This window comes from Xenopus tropicalis, chromosome 4, assembly GCF_000004195.4.
Source record: "Xenopus tropicalis strain Nigerian chromosome 4, UCB_Xtro_10.0, whole genome shotgun sequence".
Classification (NCBI taxonomy): domain Eukaryota; kingdom Metazoa; phylum Chordata; class Amphibia; order Anura; family Pipidae; genus Xenopus; species Xenopus tropicalis.
Genome location: NC_030680.2, coordinates 40,165,328 through 40,186,799, shown reverse-complemented (window position 1 = coordinate 40,186,799; position 21,472 = coordinate 40,165,328). Strand labels below are relative to the sequence as shown.

General features: G+C 40.6%; 2 protein-coding genes across 5 annotated transcripts in view; both read right to left on the bottom strand.

Moving 5' to 3' along the window:
• The window catches only part of ehbp1l1 (EH domain binding protein 1 like 1), a 64,561-nt gene extending 59,561 nt beyond the window's left edge, over nucleotides 1–5,000 (bottom strand). For all 3 annotated transcript variants that reach the window (XM_031900700.1, XM_002935354.5, XM_012962232.2), the window contains exon 1: nucleotides 4,330–5,000. In XM_031900700.1, coding sequence (XP_031756560.1) covers nucleotides 4,330–4,433 — 104 coding nt within the window. In that variant the 5' untranslated portion in view covers nucleotides 4,434–5,000. The remainder of the gene's footprint in view (nucleotides 1–4,329) is intronic.
• Nucleotides 5,001–15,569: 10,569 nt separating this feature from the next.
• Nucleotides 15,570–19,265, bottom strand: znrd2 (zinc ribbon domain containing 2). Of its 2 annotated transcripts, none has more exons than XM_012961190.3 (5): nucleotides 19,149–19,265; nucleotides 18,013–18,083; nucleotides 16,894–17,042; nucleotides 16,722–16,806; nucleotides 15,570–16,199 (listed from the first exon to the last, which is right to left on the bottom strand). In XM_012961190.3, the coding sequence occupies exons 2-5, from the start codon at nucleotides 18,023–18,025 to the stop codon at nucleotides 15,880–15,882; spliced, it is 567 nt and encodes a 188-aa protein (XP_012816644.1). In that variant the 5' UTR covers nucleotides 18,026–18,083; nucleotides 19,149–19,265; the 3' UTR covers nucleotides 15,570–15,879.
• Between the last annotated feature and the right edge of the window lie 2,207 nt (nucleotides 19,266–21,472).

Below are 21,472 nucleotides of genomic sequence, written 5' to 3'. Positions count from 1 at the left end.
AATTGTCCAATAATGTAAAAATGAGGCCTGATCTCCAGAGTGAAACTAGAAACATGCAAGGTATATATGAGTGAGCCAGTTATATGGGACAAATTTGTGATAAATAATAATCACAAATGTAATAATGTGAACACAGGTGACACAGAGGTTTAGTGATGAAACTGATGGTGATAGTGGATGTGCGTGTAACACAAGTGAGCACTTAGGCTAACCCATTACTGCCATTCTGTCCTATCTGTCAGCATTTTCCATAGTGATTTTTAGTGCTCTGCTTATGGCAGATCTGACAGTGGCAGGTAAAGCATCACTTAGAAAATGCTGGATTGCTGCATTTAGCTGAATGTGCCTTAAGCAGACCTTTCTGGGTATTTAGACCTATAGACCTCCACTGTTTCTATTAGGGATGGGCCAAGCTGACCGGGTGCCCTAGGCAACCCGGTCGTCCACCTCACCCCTGCAACCTCCACAATTCCGTTGGGGGGTCATTGCCCCTTCTGGGCAATGACAAACGGTGGGGGCAATGACAAGGGGGTACAGACTATGGGTAGCCAATCTGTTGTATGACAAAACTACTCAGCAGGACAAAACATTTTTTTCAAGAGTGCTAAACTTGGTTATGTGGCCCATTTTGTATAGGTCTGGGCACAGGCATGTCTACTTTTCTGACCAATGACACTGCAGAATTCCATAGTTTCAGAGAACTATGCAGTAGTGTATTTTGGTAAAACACAAAGCATGTATCACAGCTTTAGTGTGTGTAGAATAACACAGCACAGTTTCAGTATGAATAGAATTACATAGCATCCAATAGCACAACTTGTTATTAACCTTAACAAGCCATGCCAAAGGAGAAGATGAAGTCAAGCCATGAGGCTTGATAAAGGGCTGGGTTGAAGCCCGAAACGTTGCCTTGTGCACTTGAGTAACATTTTTTCAACATAACCGGAGTGCTGCTGTTTTTTCATTTCTATGAAGTCAAGCCATGGATACCCATGATTCCTTGCCTTTGCTATATCCATCTGTAAAGCTCAAGGGCAGCCTCTTAAGGCTCATTAATCTAGAGACTCCTTGTTTTTTCCATGGTCAGCTTTATGTGCATGTTTAAGACTTTGAACCAGAAATAATCTGCATATCTTTGCCTCTAAATATAATGTTTCTCATTCTGCATTATCGTAAAAAACTGGTTTGCAATACAGTGTTTTTTTATAGATGTCAAATTTCCCAGTTAGTATATATACTGTATATATTCTGTATAGATACCCTAGCAGAAGTCTTCTGAGAGTGTATACAATCTTCATATCTACTTCAAGAAACGGTTTTCTGCTATTTTAGGCTCAGAATGTAGAATTATGTAGTTAGTTACTGGAAGGAATATGATTTTGAAGTCTTATCTCAAATATATTTAGCTGTAATAAAATCCTGGAACTTACACATATATCTGTGAATTATTTAGTGGAATTTATATATGTATAAAGCAATTTGCATTTATTTAAATAACACAAAGCAAATGGTTCCTGTTCCTGTTGGAACTGAAACGTCGGTTGAATAAAAGAACCATGCTGTGATACTTTGTTTTGGTAAATCCATTTATTTTTTGATGTTACTATTGCTAAAAGCCCCGTGAGTGCTGGCTCTTTTTGCACTTGTATATCTATATTTTAGATATACAAAATGTATACTAGCACAGAGGTTCAGCAAGTCTTTAAAAATAATGATAAATGTCTTTACAGTTGTTCACAACAGCTTTCTATCATCTGACCCATGTTAGGCTATGTTTTGAGTGTCAGTGACACTGCACATGCTCAGTGTGCTCTGGGCTGCTATAACGAAGCTAAGTTTGGGGAAATGGAACATTTTCAAGTGGAAACTGAGTTTCGTCTGTCATAGTTAATGCTACGGAGCTGATTATTACATTCTCTTGAATGCAATCCTGGTTTCTTAGCTGCAGTGGAATATAAATCTGAATGAATTACTAATTTGTCTGGTATGTGGTTTTTATATAATATATATATATATTGTATACTGAAAGTTAGCCCCTAAGCTTTGGCAGCTATAAGTAGCCCAGAGCATGTGCTATGAATCAGCAGAGAAGACTATGGGAACTACTTGGGGCACTTTCTGAAGCACAGATGTGATCATGTTTTTACCCACAATGCAGCATTTCCAGGCTAATTGTTGATCTTCAGTGCGAATCAGATGGAATTTTGCTAAATATTTTCTAAATTCAGCTGCCATCATTTCTGGATTTGTGTCAGTAGGTGCAACTATGCCCAGTTCAGAACAGGAGGCAGGAGAAAGGCAGCAGTGCCAAGTGCAACTATACAGAAGTGGAAGGAGTGCATGTGTGACACAAGTACCTTTAATGAATGGAATTTTTAGTACAATTAGATCTGCAAAAATTTGTGGCCCTACAACTGCAGTGCGGTAATGAAATGATCGCTAATAAGTAGCTTTTATAGCCTACTTCATTTGTTGAGTTGTAGTTCCCCTTTAAGTTTCATTTCAGTTTATTTTTAGAATAAAAGTGTACTACCGGTTGTCTTAGGGCAGTGCTGTCTAACTTCTACGGTGCCGAGGGCCGGAATTTCTCTAGCATACATGGTGGAGGGCCGCTAATGGAAGCCAGTTTTGACCACTCCTCTTTTTGAAACCACACCCACCTCAAACCACACCTATTTTATCACAATGGTGGTAGCACAGCAAAATCCCAAATGCTTGGTCCTTACTGTGGGGATATCAACCATCATTCATATGTGAAAGAATTATGTCATATTAAGATATACCCTTAAATTCCATATGCCTCCTCCTCCCCTGTGGATAGCAGAGCAACCCCCAGTACATAATTACACACCTTAGGGACCATTTAATGGCTATTTCCAACTGCTAACAAACTCCCACAAGAAACCCCTGCCAGGTTCACCTCCCACAAGCAACATAGGGCAAGCAGAGTATGGCACACACAGGCAGCACTCTCCTGTCCTATGCTGTCTGTGTGTGCCATACTCTGCCTGTCCTACCCTGCCTGTGTGTGCCATACTCTGCCTGTCCTACCCTTCCTGTGTGTGCCATACCCTCCCTGACCTATGCTGCCTGTGTGTGCCATACTCTACCTGCCCTATGCTGGCTGTATGTGCCATACTCTGCCTACAGTACCTATGTCTGAGGTGTGAATAAGTGAACAATGGGGGTGATTACAGCCTGAGCCTGAGGTGTGAACACTGCAGGGGTTGAACAATGCAGGTATTAAAAGGTGTGAAAAACATAGGGGATTACATTTTTAAACAATACAGAGGGATTACAGCCTGAATCTGAGGTGAGAACCATGCAGGGGGCCAGTTAATCTCAGTTCTGATACCATTTAATGCTTACTCAAAGGTAAGCCATCAAAGCAGCCAGACAGGTGGGGGGCCACACAGAGGGGGGTCGCGGGCCGCATGCGGCCCGCGGGCCGCCAGTTGGACAGCACTGTCTTAGGGCAATAGCATTCAGAATATTCTTATTTTTAATATGGGTATTTACTTATATATATTCTATACTCAAATGCATTTTTCCCTTTACCCCTTATAGCAGGGATCCTCAAACTTTTATAACTGTGAGCCACATTTAAATGGAAAAAGTGTTGGGGAGCAACACAATATGAAAAAGGTTCCTGGGGTGCCAATAAAAGCTATAGTTGGCTACTTAATAGTGCCTATGGGAGGCTATGTTTGGCATTATACCTGGTTTTTAAGTAAACAAATCTTGCCTCCTTACCAGAAATTCAAAAACGAGCATCTGCTTTGAGGCCACTGGGAGCAACATCCAAGGGGTTGGTGGGAAACATGTTGCTCATGAGCCACTGGTTGTGGAACACTGCCTTGGAGAATGATTGGTCAGAAGCCTTTCCTCATAATCTTATACTCTAGGTCCAGGCCTACAAAAGTGCTCTTACTGCACCTACATCACCAAGTTATATTGTTATACCAGCTTACTACACAGGCATGCATAACCAAGAAACCCCTTAAATATATAACAGTTACATATCACAATGTTAACAGTTACTACAGAGAAATGCACAAACCATGAAACCTGTGCAGCAATGGAAAAAGTATTAAATTGGACCCTTAAGGCTCAGATGCTTTGTCATTGTAAAAGTCCTGTTTGAGAGATCAGCTTTTTACATAAACACTACTATACAAATTCATGGCCAGACAACCATACAGCAGGGCTTAATAACTCAATACAGACATCTCCTAACTATACATACAGAATATTTCATAGGTAGGTCTCACAGAAAGTTTCAGTTATCTAACGCCACTGGCATGCAGCAATAAACTTTTGATGTCTTACCATTTCTGCGTGCACTCTAATTTTAATTCCTGATAAGAGGCCACAAACTGGAAACGTGATGCTCTCTTTCCAGTCCGCTGCAGTCTCTTCCATACAGAACTCATAGTGTCTCCTCAGTTAATGAGACCAATACAATCCAGCATGTTGATGGTTGAACACAAACAGTTTATATCTCCGCTGGTGACTCAGCCTTGATCTCTGCCTCTCCCTTCCTGTATGTCAGCTCTGTGTGCCTTACTTGCTCTTGCTGTGTTTTATATTAGTCTCTTATATATAGGATATGTATAACTCTTAAGAAGCTTCTGTTTATGTGTTTTCAGTGTTTCTTTATAGATTTATGTTGTTGTATTTACATACGCAAATCAAATGTGTTTGTCTCCCCTGCTGATCCAGTTTCTTGAAATGCTGCTTTTCTCCTTCTCTCAGTAATTACCTTCAGCACTCCCAGAGACACGGTTTCTTTCATTTCAGTAACTTACAGTCTGTGTCTTCTTTCTTTTGACATGTGTCCAGAGTTCTCCCTTAAATATCTTCAGTCTCTCTGCTACTTACAGCTTCAACCAGTAAATGCTTTTTTTGCAACAATCTCTGTGTGTCTTCAAGTCTCTCTCTGCCTCTTTCGTCTGTCTCTCACTGTGACAGCCCTTTCCCCTTTGCTATGCAGAAGTAAAACTTTCTTTCAAGGAGGGAGGAGAGAGGGTGTGACTGTGTGTGTGTTTATATATATCTATCTAGCAAATGGCTTAACTTTGCCTGATAGGTGTACATGGCTGCTAATATATGTTTATACTTTATATGAAGTGCATATACACATTATTGTGTCTGGACTGTATATGCATGAGTGGAATTAGGAATTTACATATTTAGAGTATTTATTTCTAGGTATAGCACATATACGTGTGTCGTGAGTTTGTATACTGTACATTTATATAATTACAATTACTTTGTTGCTCTAAAGCAGTTTTCTAAGACTGACTTTACCCTGACCTGCCAAGGCTACATCTGTTTACAATTAAAACAATGCATTCCATATCCAGTATACGAATAGAGACAGTATTATTCTAATGCAACATAGTGAGGCTTAAGTGAGGGTTACACAATTGCCTTCGACCCAGTGATCACTTGCTTCTTTGGATACCCAACAGCCAGCCAGTTGCCGTGTATAATAAAAGGAAGCTCTTTCCATTGTGGTCAGTGTCTTAGAAGGATGCTAGTATGGGTAACCAAAGTGGTACATAAACCAGAGGGAGCAAAGCAGTTAAAACTGTGTGCTGTTAAATCTACTATCTGCAATTACTGTACTCCTTATCCCAATATCTGCTTCAAAATAAGTTCTGTATTGGAACAGGTGACTGCCAAAATGGCTAAATTGGGTGCCCAATACAGCCCATGCTGCTTTTGAAAGCTAATGCTGAACATAAGGGCCTTAAGGGTAAGAACCCACAAAGCGGTTGAGTTGCCCCCGATAGATCTCTGCTATCTCGGGCGACAAACCACTCCAAAAAGGCTTTCCACCAGCAACAATAGGAGTTGAAAGGCCCTTTGCATCACTTAGGTAATCCAAAGTTTCCTCCTGCAGGTATCTTCGCGCAACTTCGGATTTCCGAAGCAAAGGGCTTTCCACTGGCAACTCCTAGTAAAGATAGTGGTAACTAGGGCACTCTGATGTTTAGCGTTTGTTAATGCTCGTGCAAACTTAGAGGATGAGAAATTCCCCCATAAATACCTATGTACTTCCTGCTATCCTGCTTGATTACATAATTTTAGTAACCTCTAGGCGTTTGTAACATGTATGAACATACGTTAAAAAAAAAGAGTTCAAAAGAGCTATGTTTAAAACAAACAACTACTTTTATAGAAAACCGATATATTCAATACGACACATATAAGAAAAAAAACATATATATTGGTAAATTAATAAAGTTCCTGATTAGGACTTCTTACTTCTCTGTGCCAGTGTTTAAAAATGTACAGTATTGTGCAACTGTGTTTACTTCTTCTTCCTACTGAACATACCACAAAATGGTAGTGGTGGAGGGGCAGTTACCCACTGCCTATTATCTAAGCTTTTGTTGGATGTAGCAATGTGTTTACACTGTTTATCTCATGCTTTTTTCTATACAGTGCTGCAGGATATACTGGTAGTGTATACAGTAGAATATGCCCAGAGTGTATCTGCACTCACAGAGAACATATACAAAATAGTTCATAGTATGTTTATTCCTATTTTGATGACTCAGGTATTTAATGAATCAGGCAACTATACAGGGTAAATGAACCCTGTATAACAGGGGCGGGCCAAGCCGACCGGGCGCCCTAGGCACCCGCCCCTGCACCTGCGCATCACTTTGTATCGCACCACCGCCGCCCCCCCCCCCCCGTGTGTTGGCGCGCATGCGCAGTTTTCACGCTGGGGGGTGGGTGGGATAGGGTGGTTTGGGGGTGCGATACCGATCGCAGCGGAGCACAGACTAGAGAGGTAGGCATGAGAGGCTCCTGCCTGGCGCCCCCCCAATCGTTGCACCCTAGGCAGCTGCCTCTTCTGCCTACCCCTAGTTCCGGCCCTGCTGTATAATGTCTGCAAGCAAGCGGGAAACTCTTTTCCCTGCGGTCAATTGCACCACTTTAATTAAAGATACTTGCGTTAATATGTGCTCCTTGCACTCGGGCTGCTCAGTCCTTCCTGCCTTCCATTCTTAATTGAATGCTGCACCTATTGATGCAGAGGAACCCTGGAGCTACCGCTACCTCTGAACCAGGCAGTAACTCCAGGGTTCCCTCAGCACCCTACATCAATAGGTGCAGCATATTTGCACTAAAAGAATATGGTGCACACATCACTTGCATGCCAAACACCGGAAATGCACCCAATTTGCAACAAATGCATGAGCAGTTGCATCCATCGAATCAGACGCAACTGTGGTATCCACAGTACAATTGCGTCAAGAGAATTGCGCTCAAAATTGTGATTGCGCTCAAAATTGCATTTTGTTCACTGTGCCTTGGAAAGTGAATGCACCCCGGTGTGTGAAAGTGCAGTCTTTTTATGGTTCCTAATACGGCAGATTTTATCACATTTTTATTGTCATATCGTTATGCTCCTAAATTAAGATGTGTGTGATAAATAGACTGATAATAGAGCTATACAAGATTCATCTATGTTGAGCAAGCGTATTTATCAATTGCATGCATGTACAAAAGGATAATTAGATAATAATTTCAGAAAATTTAGATTATTGGCATAAATTCCAGTTTAACGTAATTTCCTATTTGCAAAAGATTTATGAATGCAACATACAGTTCTTTGGTTCTGGGCCATGGTTAAGGCCTGAGTAGCTCTACACTACTTTTGCAGAGTCTGTTATCTTTGTCCTGCATACGTGTGTGTCATTTGTACTGCTAACCCCATTAAACTCAGCTGCCTCACAGATCCCTGTGTCATTGTCACTGGCTATGTGTGGGGGTTGTGACACAGAGTGACAGCTGGGAGATATTTCTAGACATGACACTCTGCCACTGTCACTCATTTCTGTCTTTTCGTATTCATTTCTTACAAGGCAGTGCTGCCTAATTCATCCCTTTGGTCATATCTAACGCACATTTCATGCATACATGAATAAGCAATGTTAATAGCAAGGAAATTCTGGAATTTGGCATTGCTGTAGTTGCTGGCTAACTAATCGGCATATTTATGAAGTTGAGTAAAAGAAAGATGTTGAAATATACCAAATATCATCACAAATGGTTATTTCTGGTATCAAAATGCATGCCATTCATGTGTAAGAACTGATGTTCACAATCTTTGACATTTTTAATGGCCAGTAAGTACAAGAGTTTCGCCTGGAGCAATTCTTGCCACAAAGATCTATTATATATCTAAATCAGTGCTGTCCAACTGGCGGCCCGCGACCCCCCTCTGTGTGGCCCCCCACCTGTCTGGCTGCTTTGATGGCTTACCTTTGTGTAAGCTTTAAATGGTATCAGTACTGAGATTAACTGGCCCCCTGCAGGGTTCTCACCTCAGAATCAGGCTGTAATCCTCCTGTATTGTTTAGGGCTCTGGCACACGGGGAGATTAGTCGCCCGCGACAAAACTCCCTGTTCGCGGGCGACTAATCTCCCCAGATTGCCATCCCACCGGCGAAAATGTAAAACGCCGGTGGGATGGCAAATGCCTCGTTGCCTCGACAAGTTGCCTCGAGAGGAAACTTGCACGATTTCATTGAAATCACGCTGCCGCGTATGCCATCCCACCGGCGATTTACATTTTCGCCAGTGGGATGGCATTTCGGGGAGATTAGTTGCCCGAGACACAGGAGATTTGTCGCGGGCGACTAATCTCCCCGTGTGCCAGAGCCCTTAAAAATGTAATCCCCTGTGTTGTTCACACCTTTTAATACCTGCATTGTTCAACCCCTGCAGTGTTCACACCTCAGGCTCAGGCTGTAATCACCCCCATTGTTCACCTGTTCACACCTCAGACATAGGTAGAATGGCACACACTGGCAGCTAAGGGCAGGCAGAGTATGGCACACACAGGCAGCATAGGGCAGGCAGAGTATGGCACACACAGGCAGGGTAGGGCAGGCAGAGTATGGCACACACAGGCAGCATAGGACAGGCAGAGTGCTGCCTGTGTGTGCCATACTCTGCTTGCCCTATGCTGCTTGTGGGAGGTGAACCTGGCAGGAGTTTGTTGTGGGAGTTTGTTAGCAGTTGGAAATAGCCATTAAATGGTCCGTAAGGTGTGTAATTATGTACTGGGGGTTTCTGTGCTACCCACAGGGGAGGAGGAGGCATAGGGAATTTAAGGGTATATCTTAATATGACATAATATAATTCTTTCACATAAGAATGACGGTTGATATCCCCACAGTAAGGACCAAGCATTTGGGATTTTGCTGTGCTACCACCATTGTGATAAAATAGGTGTGGTTTGAAGTGGGTGTGGTTTCAAAAAGGGGAGTGGTCAAAACTGGCTTCCATTAGCGGCCCTCCACCATGTATGGTAGAGAAATTCCGGCCCTCGGCACCGCAGAAGTTGGACAGCACTGATCTGAATAATATGCAAAAATTCAGGGATTGGTCTCTTAGGCCTTTTTTCAGTCATTATGGGATATTTTTTTCCCCAGCTGAAATGGAAATGCTGCAGATTTGTTTTGGTTTGCATTGCTCTGGTTCAACTAGTTAATTAGGATTTATTTAAGCAAAAGGTTAAATTTGCTATATGTGAAAATTATGATAATCATACAAATAATAAAGAATGGTTTGAACATGGTGATTACAGTAAACAGGGAGCATTTAGAATAATTACAATACATGAATGAGGTTTGATTGGACTTCTAACGAACCCCTCAAGAAAAACTGCAAACTCTCATTCCAAGTTTAAAAACGAGGGTACAAAAAGACTGCTTTTAAATGTGTCAGACCCTTGATGATTCTAAAGATCCTGGAACTTTTGCATACATTAAAGGAGAAGAAAACGCAGAATTACCGAGGGGTGCCAAGTTGTTAGGCACCCCACAATGATTCTAATTGCTTATTTTCTACCCTAGTCTAGCGCTTCTCTTCTTCAAAAAATAAACTGACTTGGAGTACTTCTACTTGAGTGCTGAGCTGACATTTTGTTTAGGTGTCCTAGGCATCCTCCTGCTGAAGCTGGGTACAGTAAAGCCGGCCATACACGCACCGATATCATATGAAACCTGCGAATATCGGTCGTCTCGTCGATCAGATTATAAGATTTTGATCAGGCACCATTGAAGGCGCCTGAGCAAAATCTACATTTAGGGCTGAATCGCCAGGTGGAGGTAGAATTTCTATTGTTTCTTTCTCCATATCTGACAATTCAGCTGTGAACGCCAGTGGAGGGTAGGACTTGATCGTTATTGCAACGTGTATGGCCACCTTAAGACAATATTGACGATTCATTAGGACAGGCAGAATGCCTTCTGATTTCAGGTGTTGATTCAACCAAGAACTGCATTAGTGCTGCATTGTAGAGACCTGTCAGCAGAAGCACCATGAAAAGGCCTTTTTATAAAAGGTAGTGCATAGGTGTTAAATTTCATTTGCCAGTAGCAACCAATAAGGTCTTTGCTTTAATTTTCTAGCTTTCTATTAGACTGTTCAAACTAATTGCTGACTGGTTGCTATTGCCAATTGCCCTTGTGAAGTTTAGATCTTATGTTCTTAAATGAGCCCAGGGCACTCTTTGGTGTGTAAGTAATTATTGCAACTTTTTTTAAGGCAGATAGATAACCCCTCAGAGCATAAATACTGTAGTGCACAGCCTAATTGTCCACTGCACTTAACACAGGACAAACAACTTGTCAAAGGTGGCTATGTACCCACTCTGCAATGGCATATCTAATGTGAAAATATATGCAGTTGTGAAAATTTGAAAAATTTGAAATTATGCAATATGTTGTCAGAAAGCAGACAGTACTCACTATCACTGAGCTTGTTCTTCAGGGATGGTTTTGCAGGGAATAAAGTTTAATTTAAAAAAAAAAACAAACCTGCACACACAGATGTCCATTTGCCAACACTATGTCATGCAGCCTGGCTAATTTTGATCTCTGGACATACATGATACTGTACCTTGGTTCGGGACAGCTTTAACAAACTATATACTGTAGACTGCACCTCAGTCAGTCCAATAAAAGAATGTTTCTTTAGCCTGGTAGCTTGCAGTCATGAATAAATACAAATATGCTGATAAATAAGGCTCCATTTACAAGGTATAAGGGGTCATTTATTATGTGCAGGGCAGGGTGGAAAGTGTAAAAAAAAAAAAAAACAAGTGCACTTTGCTCCCTGTTCTGCACAGGTCTGTGTGCTTCTAATGGGAGGACAGGGCTGCCTTGCACCCACCCATGGCATGCTCTGCACATCTGAATTCTTTATCTGCAGCAAGGTGCACAGAGCCCAGACTCAAGTGCTTTTATGAATGAGCACTAAGGGCAGTATTTTTGCACCCCATAGTGCTGTTGCTCCACTGCCCAGGATCTAGGTAAATGATCTGTGTAGTGCCCCTTTAAAAATGCTCATTTAGAAAAGAAAACCTACTTGAAGTTACTAAGGATTTATCATGGATAAAAAAACTTCTAATATTCACACTATGTTTTCACTTGATGCATCCCCAGTAGAACAAATAATACAAGCAAAGCAGTGAGCACTGCAATGTTACCCAATCCCCCCCTTCTTCCTGCAAACGACTTGAAAAGGAGAAGTGAGCTGGAGAAAAGTTTTGTGTGTGGTTTCTTTAAGAGTAGGTGGAGCCCAAGCAATTGGAAAAAGCTGGTGTAATTATGTAAATTAGAAACAAGTTAAAGTGGCAGTGATAAATGATATTTTTTTCCAGGAAGGAAACACCCACCTCATAAAACCCTCTGTTGGCATATTCCTCTTTTCTGCACAATCCAGTTTTTTTCCCTGACACATATATGCACACTGCGCTCAGGGAAACAAAGCAGCTTGCCTAAGGTTATGTGACACACATGTAACCCAACTAGTATTCTCTGTGCTATACACTTTATAACTTTATACTTGTAGGACATACTGCTTAAAGTATTTAAACTGCATTTTTTTGTTTTAAAATAATAGTAAACTATAATACTGGAGAATGAAATATGAAGGCACTGGGAATACTTTGCAGGTATTTTGGACTGTATTGTGTGTGAGGTTACAGTGTGTGTCACTGTGTGTGTAGTTTGCAACTGTGCACATTGCTATTTTTTGTGCCACTGGGAATCATTTACTATGTCCAGGGAAGGGTGCAAAGCAGGAATGCAATATAGCACTGCCTGCATTTGGCAGCACTGTATTCATCAGAATTGGGTGTAGGGTGTAAAGGTCCTTATCATGGGGTACAGCCTTGCAGACACTCTTTTGAATGAGCACACAGTGATGTGATCTTGCAGCTGTTAATTCTCTTGTGCTTCCAGTTGTGGTCTAGGTAAATGGCCCCTACTGTGTATTTTATAATACAGTGAGGAACATAAGTATTTGAACACCCTGTGATTTTGAAAGTTCTCCCACTTCGAAAGCATGGAGGGGTCTGAAATTCACATTGTAGGTGCATTCCGACTGTGAGAGACAGCATTTAAAAAAAAAAATCAGGAAATCACATTGTATGATTTTTAAAGAATGTATTTGTATTGCACTGTTGCACATAAGTATTACACCTGAGAAAATCAGTGTTAATATTTGTCAGGTTTCGGGGTTGTCGCTGAGCAACACAGTTTCACCTCCCTCCAAAGATTTTCTATTGGATTTAGGTCTGCAGACTGGCTAGGCCACTCCAGAACCTTGATATGCCTCTTACAGAGCCTTGGTTATCCTGGCTGTGTGCTTCGGGTCATTGTCATGTTGGAAGACCCAGCCACGACCCATCTTCAATGCTCTGACTGTATGTGTGTTTTCATTGCTGTAACAACCTGCCTGAAATTGAACTAGTGAACAAGTCAAGACTTGATTTCTGTGCAGTAAAACCTGGTGGTACCTGAGTAGCTGAGTGCCAGACCCAAAGACAGAGGTGGTGGTTAATTTAGACAGAGATACACAGAACCCAGTTACTCCCCTGAGGTTTGGATTTGCCTTATGTACTAAAAATATAAGTATTGTGGAATGTGTTGCAAGGTGTACATGGTCATGGGTGCTGGGGGACTGGAGCAGAAATCAGGAGTGATAGCAGGGGCCAGGAACAGTGGAAGAATATCATCCTAGCTCGATTATCATCCATTTTCCCCACGTCTGGTGCCTTGGGGTTGCTCGATGCTGTCCAGCCCTCCAGCTCTCTGCACTTCTAGCTGTCTGTGCCCAGCCAACTACCCTTGTCCCTACACCAGAAAACTATATGTATTAAAAAATATAATTTCCTGAGGAGTTCAGTAGCCATATGAAGGTTTAATAAGTAACGCAAATCCAAAGTGACATCTAATATCATTATAATACACAAATAACCTTTAAAATGTATCTTTTTTTAAACAATGCTCTGTGATGTCCTGAGTCAGGGCTAGCCAATAGGTTGACCATCAGCAGGGATATTGTATGGCCCCCAGGCTGCTCAGTAACTATGTAAGGTTTCTTGTATGGCATATTTATTTCCATATGTTGTATTTTAAATTAGATGTCCACTGCCTAGAACAAGTTGGACAGCATTGCCCTCAATTATAACTGGTATTTCAATGTCTGCTTTGTGCATTAAAAAGTTTATGTCTATCAAGTAGCTAGTGATGAGTGAATTTTTTCGCCAGGCATGGATTTGCAGCGAAATTCTGCATTTTGCCATTGGCGAATTGTTTAGCTAAACTTCCGTGAAATTTCGCCACAAAAATTTGCAGCAAAATGTTTGTTGTATTAATTTGTTCTACTGTATAGCACTGTGTATATAAATAACATTATATAAATATACAAATATTGGCCATGAATGCATGTCTTTCCCTACAAGGACGTTGGCATGTTAGCCAGTAGCTCAGAGGATAAATAAATTATATAAATGTAATATTTTCAAAATGTCAGCCAGAAGAAGAGTGCTTAAACACAATTTCATTTTCTTTTGTGAATTTCCTCTATAAAGTATGAAAAGTATTTGTTGGGGGTTTTGCCAATTATGCTGCTTACATTTTATTAAAATGATACTGACACTAAAAAAACTACTTTTTCAAATATTAATGTACATAAAAAGTTACCTATAGATAATGTCTATGAAGATTCTCATTCATCCAGGTCATGATATACAGTATCTAGCAGAATTAAGTCTAAAACAACTGGACTTTTTTTTCTTGAAAATGTTTCACCACTCATCCGAGTGGCTTCTTCAACAATTCACACTTCCAGTCATGTACTTTGAAGGATTAACACCTGCATCAATGAGAATCATGGTACCATTGTGACTGGATCATACCTTCTTACACCTGTCAGTTTAAGCCAACACCTAACTGAATAAGTTCAATGGAACCTTTGTGATTGGATGTCTGTGACTGTACTACCATCAAGAGTTTAAATACCGGGGAATTCCCTACCAGTCATTTGAACTGAAGAAGCCACTATAGATTATATTTTGCTGGTTGCAAGGCTGGCTTTGTAAATAATTGCTACTTAAAGTTCCTACACATGAGCAATCCCTTTTCAACCTGTCACAGTTTAAAGCTACTGACAGCCCCCATGTATTTTAAAAGGACTGGGCAAATACTTTCATGGCAAAATTATGAAGATCATGAAAATCCAGACAATGTTGTGGTAGTTGCAAAAAAAAACAAAAAAAAAACAGTTAATTCCTGGCATCAGCATCTCACTAAACACAAAAAAAGGTATATTACCATTTACAGTAGTCCTCATAGAACTTTAGGACATAGTTTTTTGTGATTTCTGAAATATTCAGTTATAGACTGGTAATAGCTGGCTTTTGGCTCAATAGCTCTCTTTGGGGTATGTCAAGTGACCCTTCCTTTTCATTCATTTTCTTTATAGCCAGTTAGCCCTACGATTGCTCACTTTTGGAGACAGTGCTGTTAAGCTATAAGGCCTAGTATAAGCAGCCTCAATCTACTACTACTATCCTAGCAACCACTAAAACATGAATGTAAACTGCAAAAAAGTGCTTGGATAAAAGCATCTAAAGCCCTACACTTAATAATGACTCAGCAACTCGTATCCAAACAATACTATGTTATGTATCTTTTGCGTGATCCCCACACTTTTGACTGCATATAGTTGCCACACACAATATCAGTGTTGTGCAAAAACTATTCTGCTAGAATACTTTATAAATACTTTTTAAATTTGAAATTCACAAATCCTGGCATTTCTTACTTATGTACGTAATGTAAATGCTGGCTTAGAATGATGTATTGTGCATAGCCCTGCACTTAAATAAAAGCACAAGTCTTTTCAAAGACTTGTATCTGTAGGCGCTAAGGGGTGTTAGGGAGACCTGAGGGCACAGGATGCAACTGGGCCCTGTACGTACCACCTTCCCTAAGTACAAGGCTGTGTTGTGCCCACAATGCAGCCTGCATCTTGAGCTGAATACAGGGGAAGGAACAGGCTGAACTCATATCACCCATCAAAGGCTAGTTATGCAGTTTCCCTTTTGAATCAATGCAATGCATTCAAGATGATCAGTGATGAAAATGAAAGTAGAATCTGTTCCACTACGGCTTGAGTTCTGGAACCTGCCAGCAAATCTTCTAACGTAGCACTCTGCAGTAATATATACTTTCCTACCACTGCTGTAAATCAGTAAACCATAAATGCTTTATTAGTCTATGCAGCAATTTTTGTAAGCAATTTTTTTTAAGCACTTTAGGCAAAATATTAGTTTCCGAATATTTGAAACCACCATTTACCTTATGAACCAAATTCTCTTTTCATTCACTTAAAGATCAAATAAAACATAGTGAAAGAACATGTTAGGGGACTTATTATTTGCATGACAAGAATTCTAAAACACGATGATGCAGCATTGTCTTAGTACAAGAAATACCTGTCACCCAGTACTGTGATAACTCATTTGTGGTAATCAAATTGTGAATTATAAATCCTTTAGTGTTTGAGATCACGGAGAAACCTTAAGCTCTGTGCACAAGAACCAATGAGTGAACAAAGTTGCGAGCTATACTCCACAGAGGAGGTTGCTTGGAGCTGGTGAGATGCCCAGCACAGCTTGTCCAATACAGCACTTTCAGCCAAAACAATGGCATCAGTGCTTGGCAAGATAGAATCAGGCTTGACTGGCGAAGAGTCAGATTTTGGTTTTGGCATAGAAACTGGCTGAACCTCATCGGTAGGAGGATTTTCCTGGCAAGGCGGGTGACACAGCTGACGCTCTCGCACCTGAGACAAAGCAGCCTGATGGTTGAGGACTAAAATAAGAACAGAAAGAGAAATTATTCACAATATTATATTAATTACAAATGGATAAAAAAATACACTTTAATGGAAAGTGCCTACTTTTTATGTTGTACAGCTTTTTGGGCTGGTTAAAATGAAAAGACTGAAACAAAAACAAAGTAGATCTAAAGAAGCTTAACCTTTATTTAATATTTATTTAGTAACAAAACAATTCAACAGGATATAATTTGAGGGCAATGCCATACTGCCGCAGGTCAGAAATTAACTGGAACCCCTAAAGGTTGCATAATTATAGCCCAAAAACACAGTTCTGTCTGTGTTGACCATGCAGGTTAAATGCTTCCCAATAATATTAATGGTACAATAAGTTGAATTACATGAGAGAAGGTAATTAATTTCAAAAGACAGAAGAACCTGAGGTAAAAAGGTCAAAGATAACAGTACAAATCCACAAAACAAAGAATAAACATCAGAAACAGATAAAGCCAAAGTTCACATAGAAAGTAGAAGGAAAATCTAAAATTATCACTGACCTGGATTGTCCTTCTCAGTATCAGAGTCAAGCTCTTGACAAGAAATGCACAGAAGCTTCTTCTGTTTGTCTTGTAGTAAAATAGTCTGCAAAGAGAAAATAATATTGGGAGTTAATTTTGAATAATTAAAATGACAAAGCATTTCTTGCAGCTGCAGCAATGGCTGGCTTACCCCACATGTATCACAGCTGTCTCCTAGCATTCTGTACCCTTTAAGTAGATAGTCTCCCATAAGACGACTGATTCGGTCCTGGTGCTCTCGTCGTGCTCTCAGAATCTTCAAGTCAGATTCAGAGGGAGGAGACCAGGAATCGTCATCTCCTGCAAAGAATGGCAACTAATATTATTCAGAACGGAATAATCTAGAGTCTTAACCCACTGGGTTTTCTTTCCGAGAATTCCATCTGCTTTGCATACAAACAAGGAGAGTAATTCCTAAAGCCAAATGATTTTTTGTTGTGGATCCATTTGCCTGGCTCCTACATATACTGATCAGAAAACATTGCACTCCAATAAGATTGAAACTAGTCCAATTTACCCTAGCAACCAGGCAGTGGTGTGGATGAGAAACTGAAAGATTAATTGAAAGCAGTAAAGAGGCAGAACTGAAATACTTTGAAAAAATAAAAAATGAAGACCAATTGAAAAAGTGTAAGAATAGGACATTCTATAACATACTCAAAGTTAACTTATAGGAGACCTACCCTTTAAATACTAAAATCACACCTGCTTGAAGACACCTTTTCTACATTAATTAAAATCTTGTTCATTCTTTTTTTTTACCTAGCCCTATATCCTGCTATTAGCACATCTTTGAAACTTTCCGAGTGTTATGTTGCATGGCTAAATTCAGTTTATTTCTAACCAGAAAAATATAAAGTTGGAAAATAATATCCTCATCACTTGCATTTATACTTTTCTCTGTGAAAGGCAAGATTTTATTAGGCTTTGCAGATGCTGGGCTGCCTGTCATTCAAATTAATGTAAACTGCTGGGCACCAACTCTGACAGTGTTGACTGAAAAATTATTCTAAAATATGCTGTGCAGTTTTGGGCTCCAGTAGTCAAACTGGATATGACTGCATTACAGATGGTCCAGAAAAGGGCAAGTAAGCTGTTTGTTTTAAAACAAACATCAATACAAACATTCACACCAGCTTTAGGCTTTATTTGAAGGGCTTAACAAGGTACAGCCTAATGTAAGACATTAAATGGCATTGGGGAGAGGGCAACTGACCAATCACACAAAGTAATTAAAAAAAAAGTACAAATAAAGGATTTAATAACTCACCCTGTAAAGCCATGGAAGTTGTTGGTCCTGAGTGTGTATAAGACCGTGTGGTATCAATGACAACAAGAGTCCTGGAAGAGATGCACAAACCAATCAATATACACACAACTACAAAAATGCACAAAAATACACAAACCATGCAGGCAAGTAGTGGAAAGAGATCTTTGCTGTAAATTGTCTTGTTGCCCAAGGGTGTTCCTGTCTGTAGTAAATTTATAATGGGGGAGGGGGCCGATTGCTCTTCACTTGTTACCACGGATGTATGCTGTTGGGGAGCAGAAGACCCCAATAAAGAAGATGTAGCCAAAAGGAAATTATGTGCTAGTGAAATGAGGGACCTGAAATGAGGGAATGCGTTTGTACATAGTGAACGCCTGTGACAGGACAGCACTTGGCACCAATGATATACCTTATTGTACAGCAATGCAGAATATGTTGGTGCTCTATAAGTAAATGTTAATAATAATACACTGATAGATTGGAGGTAGGCTCTCTACCAATTTAGACACCCAGCTGAGCAGGAACTCTGGCTAGATCTACTTCCTGAGAGGCTTTCACAGAAGGGAATGCAGACCACTAGCAGGTACTTTTCTACTGGTGACCTTAAACCTTCCAAGGCTCATCTTCCACATGGCACCTGTATCTGTATGTCTGCATCTTATCTAAATGCGACTACGTTGCCATACTACTATGCAAGTACCTCATTTGTGTTAAATACATATCTGCTTCATGGTTAAAAACCTGGTTCTTTGCTAATGCCCCATATTTCTTCAATAACAGAATTAAAAATCTAGTTAAACATCACCATCCCTTTCTCAAATCATCACCAACTGAGAAAAAGGGTCAGAAATGTAAATGTTCTCCCTGAACTAAGAAAAATGTGATTTGTGCCAAAAACAAAGCATCTACAGTGAATTCAAACAATGTAACCCTGCCTGCCATGCTTGGAGAAAAATCAAACGTATAATAATATATTTTCTACAGACATAAATCTGCCATGACCATGTCTATAATCCCTAGGCAATGTCCTAGCACAGACATCAAATGCTGCATGCCAAAAGTTATTCACATTCCCTGTACAAATAGACTAGTCTCAAACAAATGAAACATCAGCAAGTTATAATATACTTAGCAACCAAATGGCACAGGCGATGTCTCAGCAGAGCAGGAGGGACAAACCGGCCAGACACCAGCACCACATGCGTATCACACACAACCAGAGCTTAGTCAGGACTGACATCATCAGTAAGTGCCGGGCATGAAAAAGCACACCTCTCATTGGTTATAACATGTGTCAATCACCAGTTCCTTTCTTAGACGCCTAGAGCATCATGTACACCTGTATACTTACGACCTCTAGTGGTCAAAGCTTGGAATTTTGAGAACAACGAATATTACAGTTTACTTGATATGCATTGTAACATAAAACCTCACATAGCACTTACTCCAAATCTTTATTTTCTGAAACTTTAAAAGTTCAAACATTATTGAATTTAAGGGAAGCTAATGAAATTAGTCCAGTCCTGTGTTTTTCAACCTAGATGACCACATGCCCATAGTAGGAAGCTTTGAAAGCTTTCTGCCCCTGATATGATTTTGTAATAAGGCTCTGTTCTTTAATCAACACCTCACTGTGGTATGTGTGTCTGCCTATATCCTAAATGTGGTCTGTCTCTTTGATCTGTAGGTCTTGAGCATGATGAGCTTTAATTATTCAGCCTTTGCAAAAGTCTAGGTACAAAAGTGTAGAATGTGTAGGTATCTGTGAGATGCACCCCTAGGCCAGGGTACCACTCACACCACCATTCCATACCCTCGCACCACCCCATAGGGTTGCGACCTGGCTGGTAAAAATGAAGCCTGATGCCAATGTTATTAATCCCCTGCCACCCTAGGACCTGACCTTTGTGGCCTTCCCAAAAAATCCAGGGCCTACATACATAATAAAGGGATCTGTTATCCAGAAAGCTCAAAAGTGGAAGGCCATAGTGTTTATTTAAAACAAAAATATAGGTATTTTTTTATTATCTTCTTTTTCTTTGTAATAATAAAACAGTTGCATAAATCTATATTGATGGTAAAATAATCCTATTGGGGTTAATTTAATGTATTAATGTTTTTCATAAACTTAAGGTATAGAGATCCAAATAACAGGTGACTGCTTTATCTGAAAAACCCCAGGTTCCAAACATTCTAGATTTAATATAGAAACATTTAACAGAATAAACACTCAAACTATAGTACATTCCATGTCAGAGACCAAGAAAGCTGAGCATCAATGGGAATTGAATGGCAACATGTTGTAAACTGCTTTAACCCTCAATGTTCCATTTCATAGAGGAAAAATATCTTAAGACACTGAATACGGCCCTTTTAAACACCCTCCAAATTATTTATATTTAATGAAGTGGATATTGTATATTGATTGGAGGGTAAATATATATTTTCCAAGACCCCAAGTTCTCCTTTGTTATAACTGTGTTGTCCCTTACTCTCACGTGCTCTCTGCTCAAACTATAAGCAGCAGATACTGTGGTCTGCATATGTGCAGTACTGTTTCATTTAATTATTTGTCTCTGAGTTGTGTGGCTCTCATGGGTGATGCAGCATGTGGAGGCACTTTTGAATGTGTATATGGCTGCTGGAAGGTTGGGGCAGTCTGTGGGTCTGTGGGGCCCTTATGTACAGTATGTATGGCTATTGAGAGAGTATGGCAGTGTGGCAGAGGCAAAGAGAGATTGGGCACTCAAGGTAAGGGCTGCAATCTGTGCCCCCACCAGGACAGGTGAAATTTAATGCTTGAGTTACAGAGAATGTTGTCAGCGCCGGATTTCTAAATGACGCGCCCCGAGGCCGCCCCAATTCGGCGCCCCCTACCGCCCCCACCCGCCGTGCGAGCGCGCATGCGCAAACCACCTCCTCCTTCCCTGCCGCCGCGCTAACGCGCATGCGCATGCGCCAAAGTTAAAACTCCCATACGGAGCAGTGGGGAGAGGTCCCCATTGCTCCGTATGGGAGCAAAATTTTAAAAATTTGCGTGCGGCGGGGCGGCATGCCGCCCCTATGTTTATGCCGCCCTAGGCCCGGACCTTTGTGGCCTCGCCACAAATCCGGGCCTGAATGTTGTAAACGAGGAGAAGTTTTTAAGGTCATGAAAGTAGTAGATATATTATGAAAGTATGTGGGAATGTTACTGATAGTTATTTGGATTTGGAAAATGAAACAGATACACATGCCAATAAAACATTTCTGGAATTACTCCCCCTTCAATTCCCAAAATAGTTGCACCCTTGGCAGGTGCTTCTGCTGCCTACGCCTAGTGCTGATCAGATTGTGCATGATGCCCCCTCCATATCTATGCTCCGTGGTTAACTTAAACAGGCAAAAGTATTTATTTGTGACCATGCATTTGATTAACTGCTGAAGCCACATCTCACATTTTTTACTGGTTTGGAATTTT

Coding starts and splice junctions, on each gene's coding strand:
- znrd2 (XM_012961190.3), bottom strand. Junction 16,807..16,893: donor ACAGCTGTGATACATGTGGG/GTAAGCCAGCCA, acceptor TTCTCTTTGCAG/ACTATTTTACTACAAGACAA. Junction 16,200..16,721: donor TACTGAGAAGGACAATCCAG/GTCAGTGATAAT, acceptor TTCTTATTTTAG/TCCTCAACCATCAGGCTGCT.